Genomic DNA, 20,194 nt, shown 5'->3' with positions numbered 1-20,194 from the left:
TCAACTCATGGCAAATATGGAAAATAGTAACATTAGTTTTTAACACCATTTCGCTAGGGCATTTGTTACATTCACTGATTTTGTTTGCTCAAAATTGGAAGCAAAAAAATACTTTTCACTAAATTTAAAAATCATATTTTTATCTTATTACAAAGTCATGGCCTGAGAGACCCGCACAATGTTATACCTGCTCAATGTTATGCCTGCTCAATGTTATACCTGCTCAATGTTATACCTATTACTTTTCTATACATGCGCTGAATTGAGAACACTTTTTCATTCAGCAATAGTTGATACTGGCATACATGAACCAAAAAGATCAAAACATGTACCATGATATGCAATCAGGGAAATGCTTGCAAGCGGTTAGTTCGCAACTTCTCACAACAAAAATTTTTTTAAGTTTTCCTTTACAAGCCACAGCTTATTGATGTTCTTGAAATGCAATGTTTCACATGCTGCTTCGCATCAGGGTTGTCCTGCAGAATATTGAAGAATGTTATCATATTGACAGGGCAGCTGCTTGTGACAGCTAATAACTGTGAGGACATAGAGTGCAGTCAAGCAATAGTGTTTTCTTCAGTGACTATTGATGTGCTTAAATTTAGCCCTGCTTGTCCATCAAATAACGCCTTTGTATGCAAGGTATGCTCACTTCTATATCTCTTCTTTTTGTCTACTAAAGTTGAAACGCTGATATTGATTTGCAGGTTTAATAATCGGGCCACTTGCCCGAGCTGTCGTAGGGCAGTGCTGGTATAGCTGAGGACATAGCATGTAGAAGCGAGTGGTTTTACCAAAAGGTTTAGCTATTGAAACAGTAAGCTGCCTTTTCTCTATGCAGGAAGTAATCTCTCGCCAATATGATGGACATCGAAGTGCCTAGCATTGATATTAACTATGACTACATGCTCGAGCTATTGATCACTGGAGAGTACAAGGAGCGTCTCAAAGGTGAGCAATATGATTTCCTTGCTAGCGTTATCACAGAAATGCTGGCGACATCCTAGCATTTAAGATGGTCTCTTCACAGCTTTCTGTTTAAATATGTTGGTATAAACGATAAATCAATCGTGAGACGTCTATGACAGCAGGTGATGCATCCGCAATTACTTGTCATTAGCTTTCTCACTAACATGATTATTTACAGTTCTATATCTTATTAGGATTGTGTTGAGATTGCCTTGGCCCAGAAGCCTATCGATTCTATTCATATTAATATATATCGGGAAGTACTAGCTCAAGCTGGCTCGATATAGCCAGTAATACTCGGTCGCTAACTACTTGTCAACAATGGAATAATTGTAGATGCCATTCTATCGATTTCACAAAATGATACGAATGCAGAATTAAGTCCCGATATGTCGGCTTTATCCATAGCCGCAACAAGTATGGACGAGCGTGAGATCTTTGGTGCCATGTCTCACCTCTCTGAGCATGAGAAATGCAAGATTTTGGATGTTATAAAACGTGCGCAGGCTTTAGAGAACCAAGCAGCATCACAATCACGGTAAGAATGGACATTCAGGTTATTCAGGTATTATTTTATCTCACGTGCGTCCGTTGACAACTTGTGTTAACATCTAAAATTGACTAAAATAGTCAACTCTGCCCTGAATAAAAATTAGAGTAACCTGTGTCTCAGACATTTCAACTGGAATATAATTTTATTTCGGAAATCTTTAGAGGTTGAAGTTTAACCTATATAATTATACTTGTCAAGTTTGAGCAGGTTAATAGTGGATGTAATCTATTAGCAGAAGAGCGATTCAGACAAAAGATCTTTTGTGCCAAATTGAAAAAATGAGGCATTAAATTAAATTGTTTTGTTTTTCTTTGTTGCGATTAAAAAAAAGAAATATTTGTCTGACGATAAAAACTAATCCATTTTTACATATTTTTGTAACAACTCAAGCAGACAGACAGCTGCTCGTGTGGTAAGAATCATATTCATACATTTGGTAGGTCTGATTACAAAATTAACCAATCCATTCCGAAAACTAGTACTACTTACAGTAGGTCCACGCTGGTCAAACCAATGACATGTCCACGCTGGTCAAACCAAGGACATGTCCACGCTGGTCAAACAGATGACATGCCCACGCTGATCAAACCAATGACATGTCTACGCTAGTAAAACCAATGGACATGTCCACGCTGGTCAAACAGATGACATGTCCACGCTGGTCAAACCAATGGACATGTTCACGCTGGTCAAACAGATGACATGTTCACGCTAATCGAAAAATGCATTGAAAAGGAGAATTCTCAATATTTCACTGGCCAATGGCAACAAAAGCAAATCTGCTCACTTAAAAAACATAAAATACTAAATTCTTATGATAAAAGGACATGCTAAATATAGTACGGGCGAGTTGTTTATATCTGGTGTGTGCAACAGTTTTTGTCGCATGGCAATATCACATACACCGCATACCCACAGGTATACGAAGATCTAACTCTAGCAAGGTTTTGTCTGAAAAATGAAAAAATCTGACAAAATGCTACCTAGGATTATGCAAAGCTATGATTGCCTTCTCGGAGAACAAATCACTAGAGCAAACATTATGGAGCCGCAATAAACTGAGTATGCTGCTGTCTTGAACTTTAACAATGATGATACGCTTATAGGTCATTGAGTAGTATAGATAATAGGCTATGCAATACCCTCTTAGCTCACTAAGTCCTCGGATAATTTAAGCAATCCATTCTTAGTCCAGAGCCTCTAGTCAACTAGTTTCATACAGAGTGTCATAGAGTTACATATCTGTATCATACAGAGTGTCATAGAGTAACATATATGTATCATACAGAGTGTCATAGAGTTACATATCTGTATCATACAGAGTGTCATAGAGTAACATATATGTATCATACAGAGTGTCATAGAGATACATATTTGTAACATACAGTGTCATAGTGTCATATATCTGTAGCATACAGAGTGTCATAGAGTCATATATATGTATCATACAGAGTGTCGTAGTGTCACATATCAGTAACATACAGTGTCGTAGTGTCACATATCAGTAACATACAGAGTGTCATAGTGTCATATATCTGTAGCATACAGTGTCATAGAGTCATATATATTTATCATACAGAATGTCGTAGTGTCACATATCAGTCATATATCAGTAACATACAGTGTCATAGTGTCATATATATGTAGCATACAGTAGACGCTCCTATAACGTAAATCTCCTATAAAATCTATTCCACATTATGTAAAGAATTTATGAACAGTTTTTGCTTCCCTTACTTAAAAGAATCCATATAACGTAAAGTGTCAAGTATGTGCAAGGTCTCAAGTTCAATTTAAATAACGAGACTCTCATTGCTAGCCTTAAAATAGTGCCTTTTCTTTTACCACACTTGGGAGAGAAAACTTCTGGTACGATTATCTCTATTATACATACTAGTACCCTGGTAGTCTAGCGTGTGGAGTAAGAGATCTCTATTATATATACTGGTACCCTGGTAGTCTAGTGTGCCATGAGAGATCTCTATTATATATACTAGTACTCTGGCAGTCTAGTGTGCCATGAGAGATCTCTATTATATATACTAGTATCCTGGCAGTCTAGTGTGTCATGATAGATCTCTATTATATATACTAGTACCCTGGTAGTCTAGTGTGCCATGAGAGGTCTCTATTATATATACTAGTACTCTGGTAGTCTAGTCTGTCATGAGAGATCTCTATTATATATACTAGTACCCTGGCAGTCTAGCGTGTGAAGTAGGAAATATCTGTTATATATACTAGTACCCTGACAGTCTAGTGTGTCATGAGAGATATCTGTTATATATACTAGTACCCTGACAGTCCAGTGTGTCATGAGAGATATCTGTTATATACTAGCACCCTGGCAGTCTAGCGTGGGGAGTAAGAGGTAGTCAGGTGTGCCGCTAAGGCGCAGATAATAAGTATGTGTACAATAATTCAAAAACACCAGACAGTCGGTTGGTGCAGGTGTTATAGTGTTGGTCTACCAAGCTGAGTGTCACAATTTGGAATATCTTTGAAAGTGATGTTTTACCGAACCTTTAACCCTGGCGATGAATAGACGATTGGACAGACAGACACCACACTTATTACAGTAAAGATATATTTTAGTTTTACTTCATTTTAGACATGAAAAAAAATTTTTGGCAGCATATATCATGCTGTCCAGTAAAATTTAGTGACACTAAATCTATATAAATTGATATTGAAGGCGCGCGCTCTCGTTAACATAAAATTACATAATCAAGTGCCCTAAACTGAAAGAAAGTGTTATAAAAAAGTAGAACAGATGTCAATACAAACTAATAATACTATCGTTACCGTACTATCATTAAATTAAAAATCAAAGTCTAGTTTTTCGTTTTTTGCAGGACTAAAGGGACGAGTTTGGAAGATCTTAGAATGGATGACGCAGTTTAAATCTATTTTACTTTTACTAGTTCCACATATCTATAACATATAGTGTTATAGTACCACATATCAGAAATGTACAAGGTGTCGTGGTGGCACATTCGGTAAATGGGGAATGAGCAGTGGTAATTGCTGCTCTATGGTTGGTGTGTTTGGGTTTCAGAAGTACTACTGACTACTCGTCATCTATATAATAATGATGACACCTCTGCCAACTTGCTGGCAGGAGGTATATTTGCGGAAAGTTTTGTGGTGGTGCTAATGCTAGCGTGATGAGAAATAGCACGTTTCAAGGTAGACCAGACAGTCTGCCTTTCATGAATTATTATTCAGAAAACAGGCAAAGAACTAACACAGACCTTCTGTTCGTATTCTCTGATTGGCTAATGGTAACTTCGGCTAAAGACAGCAGAGTGTTCTAAGAGTGATTAAAGAGTTGGTAAAAGAAAAGAAAATGTGGGAACTGATAGCAATGTTAGGGTGCTACAGTGTTGGAGTCCTAGAGTGTCGGAGTACTAGAGTGTCGGAGTACTAGAGTGTCGAAGTACTAGAGTGTCGGAGTACTAGAGTGTCGGAGTACTAGAGTGTCGGAGTACTAGAGTGTCGGAGTACTAGAGTGTCGGAGTACTAGAGTGTCGGAGTACTAGAGTGTCGGAGTACTAGAGTGTCGGAGTACTAGAGTGTCGGAGTACTAGAGTGTCGGAGTACTAGAGTGTCGGAGTACTAGAGTGTCGGAGTACTAGAGTGTCGGAGTACTAGAGTGTCGGAGTACTAGAGTGTCGGAGTACTAGAGTGTCGGAGTACTAGAGTGTCGGAGTACTAGAGTGTCGGAGTACTAGAGTGTCGGAGTACTAGAGTGTCGGAGTACTAGAGTGTCGGAGTACTAGAGTGTCGGAATACTAGAGTGTCGGAGTACTAGAGTGTCGGAGTACTAGAGTGTCGGAGTACTAGAGTGTCGGAGTACTAGAGTGTCGGAGTACTAGAGTGTCGGAGTACTAGAGTGTCGAAGTACTAGAGTGTCGGAGTACTAGAGTGTCGGAGTACTAGAGTGTCGGAGTACTAGAGTGTCGAAGTACTAGAGTGTCGAAGTACTAGAGTGTCGGAGTACTAGAGTGTCGGAGTACTAGAGTGTCGGAGTACTAGAGTGTCGGAGTATTAGAGTGTCGGAGTACTAGAGTGTCGGAGTACTAGAGTGTCGGAGTACTAGAGTGTCGGAGTACTAGAGTGTCGGAGTACTAAAGTGTCGGAGTACTAGAGTGTCGGAGTACTAGAGTGTCGGAGTACTAGAGTGTCGGAGTACTAAAGTGTCGGAGTACTAGAGTGTCGGAGTACTAGAGTGGTGGAGTACTAGAGTGTCAGAGTACTAGAGTGTCAGAGTATTAGAGTGTCAAAGTACTAGAGTGTCGGAGTATTAGAGTGGTGGAGTACTAGAGTGGTGGAGTACTAGAGTGTTGGAGTACTAGAGTGGTGGAGTACTGGAGTGTCGGAGTACTAGAGTGTTGGACTACTAGAGTGTCGGATTACTAGAGTGTTGGAGTACTAGAGTGTCGGAGTATTAGAGTGTCGGAGTACTAGAGTGTAGGAGTAATAGTGTTGGAGTACTAGAGTGTTGAAGTACCAGAGTGTTGGAGTACTATAGTCTCGGAGTACTAGAATCTTGGAGTACTAGAGTGTTGGAGTACTAGAGTGTTGGAGTACTAGAGTGTTGGAGTACTAGAGTGTTGGAGTACTAGAGTGTAGGAGTAATAGTGTTGGAGTACTAGAATCTTGGAGTACTAGAATCTTGGAGTACTAGAGTGTTGGAGTACTAAAGTCTTGGAGTACTAGAGTGTTGGAGTACTAGAGTGTTGTAGTACTAGAGAGTTGGAGTACTAGAGTGTTAGAGTACAAGAGTGTTGGAGTACTAGAGTGTTGGAGAACAAGAGTGTTGGAGTACTAGAGTGTAGGAGTAATAGTGTTGGAGTACTAGAGTGTTGAAGTACTAGAGTGCTGGAGTACTATAGTCTCGGAGTACTAGAATCTTGGAGTACTAGAGTGTTGGAGTACTAGAGTGTTGGAGTACTAGAGTGTTGGAGTACTAGAGTCTCAAGGTATTAGAGTACTAGAATACTACGCTGCTGAGGAACTAGACTTTTACAGTGCTAGGCTACAAGAGCACTAGGATGTGCATTTATTAAGATAAACTTTCCTAGTAGGTATCTCTTGGTCCTACCATCAAACATTTTACAGACGATAAAGTTGGTTTTATTGCTTATCACGCAACAGCGATTGATTAATGAACCAGTTCTCAGTAAAGCCAGGTGATACGCTGACTCTAGCCCTGGTGACGTGCACCGTCTCATATTATGCATAACTAGCAATTAATTATACTTTATTCAAAACATTCAAGTTGTTTGGCCTTTTTCCTTTTTACGTATAAGCGCCTATTGATCTTAGAGTCGATTACATTGGCTTCTGCTAGGATTAATCTATATCATCTGTTGAGATTATCAGCTGTGCGCAGTACGCTTTCAATGACATTGAGTCAATGACTGACACCCGTGACACGACTGTCAGTGCTACAACCTCTGACCAGGATACTACTCATCAACACTTCGCAAACCTCAACACTTGAGCAACACCCAACCCAACATCCCTGCAACACTATTTTAACATCCTCACAGCAGTCTACTAGCCCTCTGCCATCTTTAATTACTAATTCATAAACAACTTCTCAAAGCCCTCTTAACACCTCATCAGCATCCCTATCAACACTCCACCAGCAGTCCACGAACACACGACAAGACTGGTTATACCCACACAACGTTGCTGCTTTTAAAAGTAAAATAGCGAATTATTGAAACAGGTTGAAACATGGCTTGACAGACATCACAGCAACTACAGTGCGCACTCGTACTCCTAGACTAAGACAAAGCGCATGTAAGGCAGAGATTACCATAGGCTAGTAGGACTATTAAAAGCTATGGATGGCCTTGAGAAGTCCTGTATCATTTACAACAGCTGATAAGTAACATAAAACTATTTGTTCAGTTTCTATAAACAACATATTTCTGCTGGTTAAAACTAACACAAGTACCATGGTCTCAATGCCAGTCCCGTATGCATACCTTGCATTGGTTTACACTGTAGTCTCTCTTTAGTAAATAGAGTGCACTGAGTAAACCACAAGGAATTTACCATTCTTTTAAAAAAAACTAGAATAGTTACATAGCTTCACATTGTCATTGAAAAAAACGCTTTCATCTGTATTCAAATAAGCTTCCCTTTGGCGGAAATTGCTTTTCCATTACAGACTATATTCCGTGAGCAACCTTTCATAGGGTGACAAGGCAGGCATGCCTCAGTGAGTGACCAGCAAGTGCTCATTGCTTTATACGCAGTATAGCGGGTATCGAAGGGGTTTAAGAAAGTAATACAATTAACGCCGTGGGACTAAGTCAGGCTGGCACGCTGCTACAGACACCCGTAGTATATACTCATTCATTGCTATATGTTCAGACGGTATCAACATTTTTATTCCTCTATGAACCCTATATTTTCAATCATGCCCAACATATTACCCCCTTGTACTTATAGGCCTACATGCATATTTGGACACTTATTTGTACACTTATTTGTACACCCATTTGTACACTTATTTGTAAACTTATTTGTACGCTCATTTGTACACTTATTCCTAAATTCCAAAAACTAAAAAAAATCCAAAAAACTAAATTCCTGTCCAATCATACACCACTATTTGGTGCTGTATGTTTCCTACGCAAAATTTATGTGTTTATATATTCACTTACTACATCAAGTTGTCTGGACACTTGTATGCTTTACCTGTATCTCTAATGTCTCCTAGTCGCTGCATAGGTAAATATACCAATCATTGTACAATACTCCCTAGTGACTTCCTGGTTTGCTGGATAAAAAATATTAATTAAAAATGATAAAATACTGAAAATAAATAAAGATAAAAAATAAAAGAAGTAAAACATATAAATATATAATTATATATAAAGCCCTCTCGTATGCTGACCCTCTCGTATGCTGACCCGGTGAAATCTTTTTGCGGGCATCATTGTAATAGCAGTCGTCATGGTTTACTGTTTTCCTGTTTCATTAAAAGTGTAAAAGTCCAAAACGCTTGTGACAAGATTCATCATGTTTCAAAAATTCCCTCGACTTTCAAAAGCATCTATTGAACGTCAGAAAAAGAGAAAATTCTTAATGAATTGATGAAAAAGTGACTGATATGGGTTTATTGGTTTCCATTTTAGCATAAAAAATGACACCATAAAATATGTATTAGGAATTCCATTCCAACACTCAAGATACATTTTCATATATATGGTCAGATCTGCAGCAGACGACACTATACAGATTGAAGAGTAGCGAAATGTTAATATAACTAGTGTTAGAATAGGTTTCCCTACACGTATTTTACGATGTTGCCTTTTCTATGCTAAAGTTATTAGAGGCCTGTTGTGCTGCCGCCCTCTTCAGGTAACTAACTGCCTGTGAATAGCTTACGTTTCTGCCTATTCTCATATTGTTGCCAGTAAACCTCTGTTTACATGCATATCTATATAAACTCTTTCAAACAGAAGCCACCAAGTTGATTTTTAAGTCTAGTTAATATATTTAATAAAATCACTGGAGTGTTTATATAAGATGATTGTAATGGTGTTGTTACTTACCAGACTACAAAAAGGAGCAAAATCAAGCTTTAACTGAAATAATTTGTCTTTATTATCTCAATGCTGCCAGGATAACAAAGCCTTTCTAACTAAACCCTTTGGCAATAGAGAGTGAAACTAAGAGGCAACAGTTCTTAGTCTAATTACCAGATACTTTCTTACATAATTAGCCTAAGAATTCTTATATTCTGACTGCATCTAATTTTTTTCATACGTTTTGACCAGCGGCCACGTCTGCTTACAGGAGAGTGAGCATTGATTACATTGAGCAGCAGAGTCGCGCATCGTCTCGCAGAACTTCCTTTGACAAGAGCATGCCCGCTGTATGCCCTATTTGTGTGGATGTAGAGATAGCTCCAGACTTTCTTTGCCCTGAGGGTGTCATACCTAGCAGCCTAAAACAGAACCTCTGCTCTGACTGTAAAAAGATTGTGTGTAAAGACTGTGGTTCTTTCGAACTCGACCCTCAAACAAAGGTAAGTCATGCATTATGCATAATTCAGAAGGCCAGGCTAGGTAATTCTCTCATTGCAGACATTGAGCCATCCTAGTATTGGTATGATACCCTTCTACAGATGTGCCATAGAATAAACAGAATAGTACATGTTTCGTTGTATAAAATAATTAATTTGGGCATTTAAGCTAGTCTTGAATAAGGATTCTGATCAGAAAAAGTGTCATGTGACCTTTAAAGTTGTCTTCTCGTAATAGCGCAGAGCATACCTTTCTTGTCACAGCTCTACTGAAAGGTTGTAACTGTCCTATTCAAACAAAAGAGTGTTTATGAAATAGTTCATATGTCAATAACAGTAATGTTATTAAATCAATAACTACGCTATATTTTCCACAAAGTATGTTCTGTCTCCCAGCGCATCTTTGCTGGCTTTAAAAGTTTAAACAAATGAGTGAATAAATGCAAACGCTGTCTACATTTCCTTTCCTAAATATATGTTAGGTGCGACTACAAAGCGATACTGTCGCAGTATAACACTGGCTGTTTTCCACACAAGTGTCGGAATATGGCCTTTTGTGAAGTTGGCTCTGGTTTCCATTCTCCAACTTCTCTTTAGTCGCTATGTTAGAAGACTAGTTTGATACATCAGTTTCTATTGGACGATCCGTAAAACAAATCATTTGTTTTATATATTTCTACCCAAGTATTTTTGTAATGGCTAATTATCAATATGTGTATTGTATAATCATATATTCTGCTGAACATCGCTTTTAAGATTGTTGAGACAATGGATTGACACTATGACCAGAACCTGTGAAGTATGCTGGGTGCAATCTATCAAAGGATTTCGGACACGTTGTCTTTTGCCGATGATTTCTGCCTATTTATTCCAAAGCTCATCATGTATTTCATGAACTCCTATTAAGAAGACCTGGCGCTTTTCACCACTGGTCATCCGCATGCTTTAACTGTAATCTAATACAAGGATTGAAATTCTGACATAATTCAAGCATTGCCAGAACCCAGGTTACATGTAGCAAACAATCGTGTTTAATATGTGAGGCCAATTTACAGCCTGATACTAGAGGAACGTTTCAATAAGGAAACAAAACTGTCTAGTTTCAGGTTTGGGTGTGCAGCGTCTGCAGCAGACGAAAGAGGCAAACCCTCCCAGGAAGCGCTTACCTCAACAGCACTAGCGATGGTCGGTCTCACCCTACATCTGCACAGGTTAGTCGCTTCTTTCCACCATATACATGTAACTTGCTCCTATAGTTGAATGTTTGGTCTATATTGAGATCATTTCTATGCCTACTTCGTCCAAAGCCACAATTGGAGGTTGAGAAAAGAATTGTGTCGTATTGGATTTGAACTCATGACTTTCGGCTTAGCAGCCCAACACTCTCATGTCTGAGCTAATTGTCCACCTTCCAACTTATTAAAATAGTTGCGTACATAGTTGACAAACCTGACAATCTCTCACCTCACAGCAGATGAGGCTGTCAGGTTACTAGTGAGTAGTAATGTTCAGCAAGGAGTTGTGTGCTCACTCTTTAATGAATACACATACTGAGCATGATTATGCTGTCTTAACTATCTTTTATGTTTTTTGTATTTTATTAATACTTATGCTGACTTTATACTGACCAATGATATTACGAGTTAAAGTCTATTTCAACAATCCTCCGCTATATTCTATTAATAATCTAAGAAATTATTGTAATGGTGATCATATTATTTTTAGTGAGTTTTTAGCATGCAAAAGCTGTCTTCTCTGCTAACAGAATTAACTAATGAAAAGCAAGTTATTCGGTTAAAGGTATTTTCGCTTATCAGTTGTGTTATTTTCATGCGTTTTCAAAAAGCAGTCGCGAGAATATAGTTTCGAAAAGCTTCCCAAATTGTAAAAAAATGGCTCGCAGTTAAAATGATTAGTCAGTCAAATAAAAGCAGTTCAAATACATCATAAATGAACAGTAAATTGCTAGACCCGATTCCGATGTTATTCAAACTCAATAGCTAGAAAAATGTCCTCCCTGGTGGTTCCTTCTATGGGGTGCTTATAATTACAATACTACTGACAGCGATGTAACAAATGTTTTCAAATATAACTTAAATGAAAGTTATATCTTGTTGGTGGATAATTTATAAGGTGTAGTGTCTTCACCATTATGTGTATACCATTGCAGAGCCAATTGAATTTCGGTTTCTGTGATGATTTGAGGGATTACGACTTTTATGATCGTCCAATGAGGGTACATCAACAGGACAACTCTTATGATTGTCCTATAAGGGTATATGACCAGCATGATTCATATGATCGTTCTATGATGGCTTATGACCAGCATGATTCATATGATCGGTCTATGATGGCTTATGACCAGCATGATCCATATGATCGTTCTATGATGGCTTATGACCAGCATGGCTCATATGATCGTTCTATGATGGCTTATAACCAGCATGGCTCATACGAGCGTTCTACGATGGTATATGACCAGTTTGAGTTTTGTCACATTTTATCTATTGATTACGACTGGCACAGCCTATGTTTATTCTATTTGCACGGTTTGTGTGCTTATTCACTTCCTGTACGCTATGTATCTCATCAGCACGCATTGGCTGGTGATTATAATTATTACCAGGAGATTGCCTAAGAGCTGTATGATAACAACCCGTAGCTGTGATGCCTCAACACAGTTTTTCACAGTCGGCTTTCACAAAAGTCAGGCAGTCACTGCAGCATCATCTATATCACCAAGCTGCCAATCCTTCCGGTTTCTCCTCAGAAAAAGGCAAAGCTTATTAAAATGTTTGAAAATGTGATACATTTTTATTAATATTCAGATATTTAAGCAAACATTTGACAGGAGAGAGAAATCATCAAACAGATATTAGCAAATATGAATAGGCCCTACATGCTATATCTATAGCAAACCCGTTACCAAGACACGGCATTATCTGTAATAAAGGTTTATAGAAAATAGCTAAATTGATGACCTTTAATTTTAGCCCCATCTCTGAATCATACACACAGCCTGCGGTAGTCTAGTTACTAATGACTGATACACCGGCTCACTACTTCTCTTGCATCTATTTCCTTTATCCTATTGTTTTTCAGGAAGTTATTAGGTAGGCGTGTCACCTCAGTGCTTGTGATAGAGTCCCTTGATATTAGCCATGTAAAATGTTCCCCCACAAAAATGGTGGGAGGTCTCTTGAGACCTGCTTTATATACTTTTACTGATTCTGACCGTCATGATATTTCTACCTGAGCAGGGCACTATGTCTTTTACCGGCGCACATAGATGTTGCCTTTTTCCGCTCTACTAAAGTTGAATATCAGGTAGAAGTAATTTATAATATTTCATATTAGCATTTTTTCATATATGAACAGCCGCTGGACAAACAACCAACATCTACTAGTCATCCGCCACACCTGAGCCTATCAGCGCCCACAACTGCTTTACCGCCTTCTTCACCCGAGACTCCCAGAGCGCAGAGACCTAACTTTCTCCAGATATCGGATAAGGATTATTTTGGTGTTTCATCAGGCAGTAGCAGCAGTGTGTCATCTAGTGGATCGTTGCCTCGCCAACCCTTGTCAGCAGATGCTGGTGGCTCAGACAATAGCTTAAGCAAACACCATTGTATTAAAGAAAACATGACTGACTCCGGCAATGCCTCAAGCAGTAGGCAGAGTTCACTGGAGGACAGGCAACATCAGCCACTACACCGGCTCTCTCATCTGCCAACTAACCTCAATACTGAAGGTCGTAACAGCCAAAGCTACCAGGGAACTGAGTTGACTCATGACTACTATCTCTCAGATGAAGAAGAGCTCTCTACACTGGAGCATCCACCAAGACAGTTTGATATGAGGTAAGCCAATTGTCTTTATACAAATTGACTTTGCTGAGACTATTGCCTCAGGCTACATGAGAGAAAGATAGTCGGGTGAAACAAGATTGGATAGAAAGGTTCGTTATTGTATTAGTACTGCACCAATCACAGCTGGTAGTCTATAACCATAAGTACAGGATTAGTAGGGATGATAACCTATTACTATACATCAGTATGATGAAAAACAATCTCAAAGCTGGCAGTTAGGAGGAACTTAATATCAGAGAAAACTTCCCTTACATAATATGATATTGAGCTCTTGTCTTCTATAATGGTCTTATGACTCATCCCTGTAAGTTTCCTCAACACACTTATATTTCTCAGTGAGCACATATCTTGACATGAAATCATATGGTAAAATGTGAAATTATAACCAAATGAGCAGCTGAAAAAAACTAAAGCCATGTACCTACGCGGGTCAAAGCAGACAACAAGCCGGTAAATTATACAAACCCATTATTACCTGTATTTCTCAAACAAATAGAGCAGAGAGAACGAAGACACTGCTCTATCACGATATCAATTAGCAAGGGTGCTTCTGACCATACTCATGGAGGGTCACTGATCATGTACACGTATACGTGTATGCCTGATGGAAGCTGTAAGTGCGTGTTAGCTATATAGATAGTTAACTATTAATAGTATGAGCTATACTGTCACTGACTCTGTTAGCTATAGCATTAACTATAGTGTGAGCTACACTGCTACCTACCCTGTTAGCTATAGTGTTAGCTATAACATGAACTGTATTGTTACCTACCCTGTTAGCTATGGTATTATTTATAGTCTTTGCTATACCGCTCACTAACCTGTGAGCTATGCTGGTACCTAGTTCTGAGTTGTTAGCCATACTTTAGTGTAGTTAAACAAGTTTCATGATCTTACATATTCTTTGGAAATGATTATTTTTATCAGCATACAAGGTACTATTCTGCCCTATGAGCCTAAACATTATACAAACCGCATTTGGATATTTTGTATATATCTGGGATGTAGTAAATCTCACATATGTACAGTATATTATGGAATGTATTAACTTGTAGCAAACCTTTTTCTGGCCTTAAAACATCAAAGTAGATTACAAATAGTAGACAATTTCTGTTTCTGGGGGTTCTATTATCGGCCAGGCTAGATGATTAAAGCCTGGTTTGCATAAACGCTGCAAGCACCGGCGACAGCACCACAGGGCTATCAGCAGTGAAATGTGAACCTACGCGCTGAGTATCGCCGAGTATCGCCGGTAGTTGCCGGCAGTCAAAGCAAGAGTTCAGCGCTGTTCAACTTTTGCGAAAAGCCACAGGCAAAACCTTCCTGAAATGCACTGTACAGGTGAAGGTCAGCATCTTCGAAACGGCGTAATGAGCAAACATTTTTCATGCGATTATTAGCGATGCAGCTTTATGTGAACAGAAGCCGCCAAGCCTAGCATCGCAAGTGTTTTGCTGCGCAACATTACCGCCGGTCTCGCAATTGATATGGGAACCTGGCTTTAACAGCATGACAGTGTGATAAATCCGTGCCAACATAAATAGCATGAAGACCTTTTACGATTTCAAACTCAATTATAGACTCAGAGCTCAGCTGAAAGATGGGCGCATGCGGTGACCTCCCCTCCCCCCCTTACTGAACTTATTCACCTTTTATTGTTTATATTCAAGCACGTTCTAACTGATTATCAGGCACTGAATCATTTCAATGGCTGGCTGTATTATTATAGGGCTGTAACAGTTATGGCCTGCTGCCTGTAGGTAATCGTAATTCAACAATTTGCTACAATGCAAAATGATGGGGAGACAACTAGCATTATCAAACGCTTTCTCTGTAAAAATTTGTTATTATTTTTATACTAGATAATTTGCTTCTGTACTTGTAATCACGGGATTTCCGTGCTTGTAATCACGGGATTTCCAAAATTCAAAGGTAGAACCTTCAGATCTTCAAGTTATTAGAAGCATTGAAAAAATGAATACCTTTAGCATTGACCTGAGAAAGACACGTAACCCATATTTATTCTTTAAGGAATGATGAACTATTTGATAAATGGAATCGGCGACACACTCAAATCTCTACTTATGATCATCTCAACATATGAATTTTTAATGTACTTGGAAGAAGTTGAGCGGTTATCTGGCTTTTGAAGCTTCTCAAAGCATTGCAGTTTTATAAGCGCGAGTCAAGAGACTGATTAAAATTATATAAAAAATTTAAGAATTAAATAAATTAATTTAAGAATTACTTAGCCTAAAATAGGGTAAGTTATTCTAAGTGAATCTATAAAAATCTTTATCTTTAAACCTATGTATCGCCAAGTCTATAGTTCTGTTCGCGTGTCTCTACAGTAAGGGAACAATTAACCCTTTTATTCAATATTACTTGATCAATTTAGTTGTACGTGTGTACCATGCATTTGTTTTAATGCACTGTGTAATTACTTCTTTAATGTAGGCATGTATGAGTCTTGTAAAAGACTTATTGGAAGTTTTGAACTGCGCAACGAATTATACAAATAGCAGTGTATTCTTATAAGAACATAGGCTCCAACCAATGAATAAGAACATAGGCTCCAACCAATGAATAGGAACATAGGCTCCAACCAATGAATAAGAACATAGGCTCCAACCAATGAATAAAGTTTAGATGTAGAAGTTGATGTTGACATAAAAATTCTAATTATTAGCTCAGTTTACAAGTTCCTCTGAGTTGACCTTTGTTGACCTTTGTGACAGTGTCTTGTAGGTGTAACTAAGATTGTTTGTAGCAATTTATTATATAATTTTGTTTGATTTGAATATGAAATCGACAGTCCAAATGGCTAAGTATCAATAATTGTTACGTATAAATGGCTGCATACAAACTATTAATCACTGCCGTTCTAAACCCACAGTAACAAATAACTGAAACCTGTTTATGACAAGGTAATAAACTGAATGTGTCTTCTGTGTTACATATGAGCTTTTTGTTTATATTATTTATATAAAATGCACATGCAATTTTTTATCTGAAGCAAAAGTAACTCTAACAAAAGGAAGGGTCTGCAAGCAATAGGTAGAAATGATTATAAAAAACAAGTGGGCTCGGAGGTTATGATCACAACAAGTGTGCAGGATATTGATTTTGTTGTCCATGATTGGTTACTCATTACTATCTATCTGACTTTAACCGAGGCTGGTTTTGTTGAGCAAATTGCTCACGGGCCAAGCAATTAGCTTTACTTCGACCTCCCGACAGCCTGAGTAGAATGACTCTAATCCTCATGTCTTCATAGTTTGTCTATGGGAATCCTACACCTACGCGATTGACTCAAGCTTGCAAAATATTATTACTGTGGCTGTGTCTTTATGAGCTGGTATTATGTGAACGGGCGAGTGGTTTTTATCAGTCGTTATTGGCTAGATTTTCATTAGGCAGGTATTTTATAAGGTGGAGTTTTCTGCTCTATCGAACAACATATACTCGTGTATATAGATGGGAACACTGCAATTCTATGAAATGATGCACTATTTGCAACCTTGTTCTCGGCATCCATTTTTTTTAATATCGGACATTCAGACAAGTTCATAGAGATATGAAACTGAAACACAAGTACAACGTAATGATGATTTAAGTTGCTTTACAAGATTGATCATTATGTTTAGCTGGCTTTCATGGAATGAAATAACATTATTCGTATAAACATGCAATCTTTCATATCTTGCTAATACCAACTTTTGGGTGCACAATGTAGATCATTTTGGGTGTAACTTGAAAATCTGTACTGAAATATAGCAATTGATAAAATACTTGAAATCTTAATGCACGCTTTATAGTTACATTATAGGTAACTGTTGATAGTATACAGCTTTTGTTTATACTGTTGCATCTGGCTACTACACCACCTTTGTCTATGTTTTGCTGCATGCCACCCTTTATCTTGATGGAAGATAATTCATTTAATTTTTTGGTTCTAACAAAAGAAATTGACTAAATGAGTCTTTAGTGAGCCTACAGCTTTCTAGTATAACTACTGAGCCTACAACTACTCATGGATTTTTAGCATTCACCAACTTGTCTAACACATTCACAGTTATTCTATACTGACTCAACTTCTCTATCCACCTTCACCTATCTTGTCATTCTTTGCAATCTGATATACAGTTCACAGACAGTCACAGACAGTCACAGACAGTCACAGACAGTCACAGACAGTCACAGACAGTCACAGACAGTCACAACAGTCACAAACTGTCACAAACTGTCACAGACTGTCTGTCCGTCTGTGATTGTCTGTGATTGTCTGTGACTGTCTGTGATTGTCTGTGACTGTCTGTGACTGATTACCTTTATGAATGCTATGAGAGTGTTCATGAGTGCTTGTATCTTTTCTATTAACGCACTTGATCAAATATGGACTCGCGAAAAGGTTATCAGATTTTATTGAGTTGAATTAATTAAATTTGTAGCGAAAATACAATGTACAAAAATGGGGTGTTTGCAGCAACTTGCAGTGTCTAATGATAAACATAAGCCCTGTGTAAGTTATATCTGCCCACGTGTGCAGGGGACATAACTTTGAAGGCGGGTCTGCCCATGATAAAGATGAGATGAATCAGACAGACTACAGATCTATGAACAGCTATCCAAGCCACGAGTTGTCTCCTCCTGTGACTGACCTGTCTCCCATAGAGGATGTTCCATCTACCATGGAGCTAGCGGCAGAAGCGGAGTGGCTAGCCTACCAGAGTAATGGTATGTTTTTCACAAACATGCCTACCCATTAGACACTGAGATGTGTTACGGGTAGCCCTTGGTCAAAAAAAAACATCTGTCCTAAAATCTTATAAAAAATTAGTTTCAAGTTGAGATATTTGAGATAAAAGGAGAGAAAGGGTTTTACACGTATGTAAGGGGAGTAGCAATGGTTGTTTCTTAGTCTGAAACAAGACCTGGATTCAGTAATTGATCAAGCGATCAGGCTAGAATATTTATGTAACACCTAATTGCACTCTTTGACTGGAATAAAATATTTTCTGTGAAAACATGTTGATGCCTTGCTAAAACTGATGCTGGGAAAACTTGGCTAACTTGCTAGGTACGGGATTACATAGGCCCATGACATTCATTATGCATTTGGATAATAGTTGTTTGTTGTTGGAGACTGGCAATCTTGACTCTTCAGTTTGGTAATTGATGTTTGATGAGCATATTGATTATCAATAAGCTGGCATACCTTGAGCTCCTCACTACAACTGCATTGTCACATGCGTTTGACTGGGTCCACCAGCACTTGACTAAGTCTACCAACGCTTGACTGGGTCCACCAGCGCTTGTTTGGGTCCACCAGCGCTTGACTGGGTTCACCAGCAAGTGAGAGTATAGTTTCTCAGAATTAGGATTTACAGTACAGTAATTGATTGAGTTAATCTAGGGTAATAGACATAACATGGTTGAAAAGCCTTAAACAGGCTCTTAGTCTGTGTCAGCAGTGAAGGGTGTTGAGCGAGTCATTTAAAAATTATTATATCCCAAAACATGCTATGTGTGAAATAGAACTTTCTAGAGCGCCTTTATTGCAAGCGCAGTTGCCTGGCGCATGCCAGAGAAAGAAAACCATAGCTAGCTGACACTAACTATGCACGAAAAATGTGGTCTACACAGTGGTATTTTAGATTTTACATCAGTTTTGTCAAAGCTTGCAGGCCAATTGAATAATCATCGTAGATCATCATGGATTTCCAGTCGCTCTAAAAACACAGCGAGAATAATTAAGCTAAATGTACATTGTAGAAAAATATTGAGAAAATATGCACGATCATAAGAGTAAAAGTATGCCATTCACGCAGCTGGCTCAAAATTTAATAGTGGCTCTTACTGTGTAAGCTTTTCCTGTTTAGTGATCAAAAAGATGTAAGGCATCGATGCCTAGTTATTCCTTTTAATATTGGTGCGTAAGTACTTTCATCATATTGTCACTGTACCAGTACTCAACCTGTCGTACTTATGCATATACCATCCTAGCTTGTCAACATGAGAAGTGAAATGCTATAATAGCGCCTCTCGGTTCACGTTCACCAGAACTTATCGCTGAAAAATGTTGCAGCCTAGTCTTTCCTTTTAGGTTATAATAAGTTTACAATGTCTCTCATGAAAGAGGTTTTAACAGAAGTTTCAGTTAGTTGGCGGGTTTGGTTTATAACCAAAGCAAAAAGTTTGCTAAAATTTTGTGGAAAGAGACTCACAGAAGTTAGTCTGGTTGTTAGCTCTTGTGATTTTGTGTTCATATTGATATCTGACCTTTGAAGTACAAAATGTCTTAATCGTTTCTGTTTCGGTAAAAATTTTTGTTTATTTGCTTTACGTTTCATCTTATAAAAATCCTAATGGATTTAGTTTAATGTTTTCTCTCGACTTTGTAGGAAAAAGAAATGGCACCCAAGAGTCTCAAGAAGAAAACAAATTTAGAACCAAGGCTAGGATCACTAAGGATTCGAGGCAGGAAAAGCTTCCCATGGACATAGGCTCGATGTTGCAACAGCAATCGCTTGGTAAGCATAACAAACGTAGCAAACAGATAGAAATGTAAATAAAAGCATGTTTGGATTGGAGGGCTGTATAACCTTGCTTCATTTTGTTTGGTGGGTTCTCTAGAAAAATGGAGTTAAGCGTCACCTGCTTGGCTTGTTTGTTTGAATAATGTTGTGCAGAAGTAATAATCGAAACATAACCTAAAAAGGCCAGCCAGTGCATTATATTCTT

General features: G+C 38.3%; 1 protein-coding gene across 1 annotated transcript in view; it reads left to right on the top strand.

The window, feature by feature from the left end:
* The first annotated feature begins 863 nt into the window (after positions 1–863).
* Positions 864–20,194, top strand: part of LOC137402562 (serine-rich adhesin for platelets-like) — a 49,626-nt gene continuing 30,295 nt past the window's right edge. Inside the window, exons 1-8 of the mRNA XM_068089091.1 lie at positions 864–954; positions 1,309–1,510; positions 9,350–9,581; positions 10,679–10,789; positions 11,749–12,048; positions 12,957–13,441; positions 18,000–18,187; positions 19,855–19,983. Of these exons, the coding sequence (XP_067945192.1) occupies positions 864–954; positions 1,309–1,510; positions 9,350–9,581; positions 10,679–10,789; positions 11,749–12,048; positions 12,957–13,441; positions 18,000–18,187; positions 19,855–19,983 (1,738 nt within the window). The remainder of the gene's footprint in view (positions 955–1,308; positions 1,511–9,349; positions 9,582–10,678; positions 10,790–11,748; positions 12,049–12,956; positions 13,442–17,999; positions 18,188–19,854; positions 19,984–20,194) is intronic.

Source organism: Watersipora subatra, chromosome 1 (genome assembly GCF_963576615.1).
Source record: "Watersipora subatra chromosome 1, tzWatSuba1.1, whole genome shotgun sequence".
NCBI lineage: Eukaryota > Metazoa > Bryozoa > Gymnolaemata > Cheilostomatida > Watersiporidae > Watersipora > Watersipora subatra.
Note: the sequence above shows the minus strand (reverse complement) of the source record. Positions and strands in the feature narration are given on the sequence as shown.